The following is a 4,861-nucleotide window of genomic DNA, read 5'->3' on the forward strand; positions in this document are numbered from 1 at the left end:
GCTAGAATATTTGACATAGTTATTGTGTTGAGTGAGAAGCAGCCTTGTGAAATGTGGATGCAGTGGGCTTTACATTACATGGCGTGGCTACACTAATCAATCCACATTTTTTAATTAACATTTGAAGTGAAATAAGGGTCATGTTGTTTGTCACTCAACCTTGCAATGGCTCTTTGCCCAAACAGCTTGAGAGTCAGGGGCAAGTCATGGGCATTTTACGGAATACGTGTACCAGCGTTAGTATTGAAATATAAAATATGAGTATTTTGGTAACTGTATTCCGTTACAGTTACCGTTTAAATAGGTGATAAGTAGAATACTTTGTTGAAATACATGAATTATACTACAGTATTTTCCTGATTCCTACACAGTAAATTTCCCAGTGTTAAATCAGCAGTGTTAAAGTGTATTTACTCTAATAGAGTCATTATAACAACAGCTGGAGCAAAACGCCCCCCAGTGTGGGTGATGATTCGTGGAGTTAAAAGAGGCAGTGTCAACGTTACTCTAGAAAGCTCCTCCCACCACAGACTCGTTTTCAAACCAAGAGGATTTTTCCCCACGCCATTTTCTTCACATCAGTTGCAGGGTAAGTTGTTCATATTTACTTATTAAACCAACAATTCGACATTTTAAGCACAGGTAGCACGTTAAAATAAGGTTACATTCCTTTTGTCCATGTTTATTATATATTTCATTTTGTACCAGAAGCAAATGTGACACTGTCTGTATGCTAATGTAAGGTTGTTAATTAGCTTAAAAAGTTGACTGATATCAGTGTTGGACTGTAAGGCTTGTTATCAAAATTTATTTCAGTGTGTAGTGGTGATTGTGTTGTGTTCTAGCATGTTCGAAATTCCATTAAATTAAACCCTCCATGTGTTGGGATCTACATATTAACATTAGCTAGCTAACTAGCATTTTGGCTAACCTCAGTGCACGGGCAATTCGCTAGTTATCTTAAATTTTAAATTACCTAACCCAAGCATTAACTAATTAAAATTTTACACTAAATGTTACATCTTTCTTTTTTTGATACCTAGGTACCAGATATAGAGGTCGTTTTCAGTAAGGTTATTGTCTTATTTTAACTCTGCTGTCTTCAGCGATTTTACAGTTACAGGATTACAACCTTGCTTACAAGCTTGATAAAATATCCAAAATGTCCAGGATTCAGTTTTTAATGCTTTTTTTTTAGTAGTTTGAATTTAAGATGACAGCGTTTGTATTTATTGTGAGTTGATGGTATTGACAAAAGTTACCCTGCTGCTTTTTCCATTTTGGTTACCAGACTGTTCAGTATGTTAAACTAAAGATGGACAAAATACTGACTCCCTAGTGCTAAGTTAGGTCAGACAAATGGTAAAAAGTAGTAGTTATTATTTTAGTTTTGTATTGAGGATTATATCTTGACACCTTGTTACACTGACATAAAAGTAACATACAGTGTAAGAAATCACATTGCAAGGCTATTTATGGGACTGTTTTAATATTCACATTTTCTGTTTACTGTAGTTCAATGAAGAGCACTGACTATAAGAAATTACTGTCTACAGGAAGCATGCTGCTTAAAGCAAAACTCGGAGGTGTGCAGAAATTTGTTAGAGTATCTGAGCCAAGCCTTAAGGAGTTTTTGATTGCCGGTAAGAAACCAACATTGTATTAAAAAGGTGTACAAGGGGCTTTAAATTCTTTTTGTTATTTAGTCTCTTCAAACTGCATTTTATGATTAATTGAAAATGATCTGTGTTTTGGAAGCATCTTAGTTATGAATGTATATTTAGTGGGGGGAAAAACTGCATAATGTGAGTGTCACTCCTTTTAATCTACCACTTATCAAGCATGTTAGTGGCGCTTAATAATTTAGCCTTTGTTTATCTGACTTTTTGAAAAAGTATCTTGAAATGATCTTCATTTTAAGCTACAAAACATTAAATGTCATGTCTTTTTGTTTACACAAACTTGTGTGCTTGTTTCCAGCATTTGCAAAGTTTGGTGCGCCAGCCATAACAGAAGGAGTGAAAGTTTTTGATAGTTCAGGGACTGAGTTGGATGAGGATGTTTTTGAGGATATAGTAACAGATCCCTCAACCGGGGTACTAACCATCAAATATGAAACAGGTTTGTTTGAGTGATTTGTGTTTCATTGGATGTCTTTTTTTTAGTGTCATTATTACATTGTTTAATCAAAGAGTGTATAAAATGAGTCTATGGAGGGACCATGTAAACTGATTTGTTTTGCTCCTATTTTTAAGGTCTGGAAACATCTGTTGCAGAAGTGTCTCCTGAGCGGTTCCAGTTATCATCGCCACATTCATCAGATTCACAGGATACGGTCATCCTTTCAGACAGCCCTTTGAGGAAACGTCAGAAGCTGGATGCAGAAGCTAAGCAAGTAAGAGTTAACAGATTTCCACATTCTTCTAATAGTGTCTTTTTTGTTTGTAGTTTAAGTGTTCTGAACTGTAGTGGTTATATCAACATGTAGAATGTTTTTATTGTGTTTTCCAGTTGGTGGAATCCATTCTCACAAGCAAACCTGGTGGAGAACGTATAATAAATGAGTACAATCGGACCAAGTCCCTGGTGGATGAAACCAGAAGAAAAACGGTCAACATACTGGTAGCTGACATGACAGAAAAAAATGGGTAATTTATTTCTGGCCCTGTGATTTTTACTATCATTTTCAAATTATTTTAAATCTCTATTAATTCCCGGGAAGCTGACTAGTTCTTTTCCTTTTGATCTTGCAGTACATCATCACCACCACGGCAGGTAAAAGAAATGTATGCCAGAGGAATTGTAACCTTTTTCCCTTACCTCAGTGACCCGTACTCAAAAAATGGCTATGTAAGTAGCTAACAGTAATAACTGATACAACTAAAATCAAAATTTTAAATCCTGCCAAAATGTTTGTCCTTATCAACTGTTCATGGTTACATAACTTACTGATAAATTAATAAACAAAATGTCTGTATATGTCACTCTCTAAGGAACATTATTATGATGGCGAGAGTGGCACTGGGTACTTGGCCTGGAGGATTAAAACCATACAGAGATGCACTGCTAAAGAGAGGCGATTAACATCTGGAGGTAACATTTATAATTCAGTGGAAACATATAATACAGTTCCAAATTGTGGTTCTGTATTAATAATGGTTATCAAATGTTATTATTAGTTTTGATAAAGTTGTATTTCATATTGTCTAGCACCAGGAGATGGATCATCGGGTGAAGACCAGTGTGGTGGACCAACTGTCAGACGAGAGTTGCAGTTTGTTACAGAGAACGTGCTGAGTGAGGATGAGTGCAAGGAAGCAATCTCTCTGATGAAACATTCAGCTGATGAAGACACAGTCAAGAAGAAGATGAAGTTGACATTTGTTTATCGACACAACATGGTCCTTGACCCCCTGCTGTCAAGCAACATACTGTCTGTGTTTCCACATTTCAAAGATATCAAAGGCTTGGTGAATATTTTTCATTACGTTGACAATGTAAACACATTTTATTTTTTGCAGATAGCAGATATAATTCTCTGTTCTCTATCCCTGTTACAGATCGAACAGGATTTTGTACTGATGTTTGGTGAGGATGTATCAGGCAGGTTGCTGGAGAGGTGGCCAACAACATTCAAAAGAAAGATTATCCAACAAGGCAGAAAGCTTCCTTCTACCAGTGACCTGGAAGAACTCTTGCTGGCAGCTGACTCTCCTGAGGATGCCACTGAAGTTAATGCTGACATTGGTGAGCTGTTATTTCTTCAATTAGAACATTCACAGGATATATAATGTCTGTCACAGAACAGCTGTCCTTTTGTATTTTGGGTCTACTCAAACATTTTGTCAATGCAAATGCATTGAAATTTGTTATTGATGAGGATGATTCAACTTTATTAAAAACAAATATTTTTTTCAGGCTGGGACAGTGACCTCTCAGCGATTCTATTGCTATTGCATCTGATTCCACCATCTGGTCAGGGTCGGAAGAGACCAGGAAAGGTGTCAGCTTCTCAAGCAGAAAGGCATCTTGTGGTCTTCAAGAAGGTTTGTTTCTTTTCTATTTTTATGGTATGAATTACCAGTTTAAGAAACACTTGATTCTTATTGCCTGTCTGTATTCGTCTTTTCAGACTGGAACAAATATCCAAGAGCACCTTGATGCCATCACTACCAGCACTCAACCCTACCTCCTGGCTGTTGGGGTGAAAAAGAATGACATCCACCAGTTCTTCATTATTCTTGACAAGAATGCCATACCATGCAAGTCTACCTCTTCACTTGGTGCTTTTGATGAACTGTTTAAAGCACATTTTGTGTTTGGCACATCTTACAACACCATGCTTCACAACATGTACACGTTCATCCAAACCACTGTGTACAATATAGATGTTGGCAAAGTCAAAGAAAGTCCCAGAGTTGCTGAAATAAGGACAAGGTTGCTTCGTTAGGGCTTGAAGGTTAATTCTCCATCATGTAGCGTTTTGTCTGTCAGGCTGAGTTTACTGGTTCAAACATGCTTGTTAGGCATTTACGGTTAGTCCATGGTTACTTACCTGGAAGAAATCTTCGCCTTAAATGTGCCCAGCGTGACTGTGGCTGTGTGTTTGGCACTTTTTCAGGTTTTAGAAAACATTTAAATACCAAACACCTTAACTATTTCGACCAACAGGCTGACACTGATGTTAATTTACAGCCTGATGTGGCAGTTAAAGAAGTTAGCACTACAGGGGAGGTGGTGTCAACTAATGTAGAAGAAACACCCACAACATCTGAAATGTTGAAAAGTTCAAATAAGAGCACTTTGGAAATGTGTGCCTCTACTGTTGCACAGCTCAGGGCAGCTGGATTAAGCCAATCTA

The 4,861-nt window shown here is 37.2% G+C and overlaps 1 protein-coding gene across 2 annotated transcripts; it reads left to right on the plus strand.

Moving 5' to 3' along the window:
- The first annotated feature begins 507 nt into the window (after positions 1-507).
- Positions 508-4,450, plus strand: LOC146393669 (uncharacterized). Of its 2 annotated transcripts, XM_084932601.1 has the most exons (11): positions 508-589; positions 1,557-1,643; positions 1,981-2,121; positions 2,256-2,395; positions 2,512-2,648; positions 2,754-2,850; positions 2,994-3,093; positions 3,211-3,470; positions 3,561-3,747; positions 3,919-4,046; positions 4,133-4,450. In XM_084932601.1, the coding sequence occupies exons 2-11, from the start codon at positions 1,562-1,564 to the stop codon at positions 4,448-4,450; spliced, it is 1,590 nt and encodes a 529-aa protein (XP_084788727.1). In that variant the 5' UTR covers positions 508-589; positions 1,557-1,561. The 2 variants fall into 2 exon arrangements, with proteins under 2 accessions (XP_084788727.1, XP_084788720.1); XM_084932594.1 differs by having other exon boundaries at positions 556-1,643.
- The last annotated feature ends 411 nt before the right edge of the window (positions 4,451-4,861 follow it).

The sequence above is a fragment of the Perissodus microlepis genome, chromosome 1 (assembly GCF_051167445.1).
Source record: "Perissodus microlepis isolate ML-2025 ecotype Zambia chromosome 1, ASM5116744v1, whole genome shotgun sequence".
Taxonomy (NCBI): domain Eukaryota; kingdom Metazoa; phylum Chordata; class Actinopteri; order Cichliformes; family Cichlidae; genus Perissodus; species Perissodus microlepis.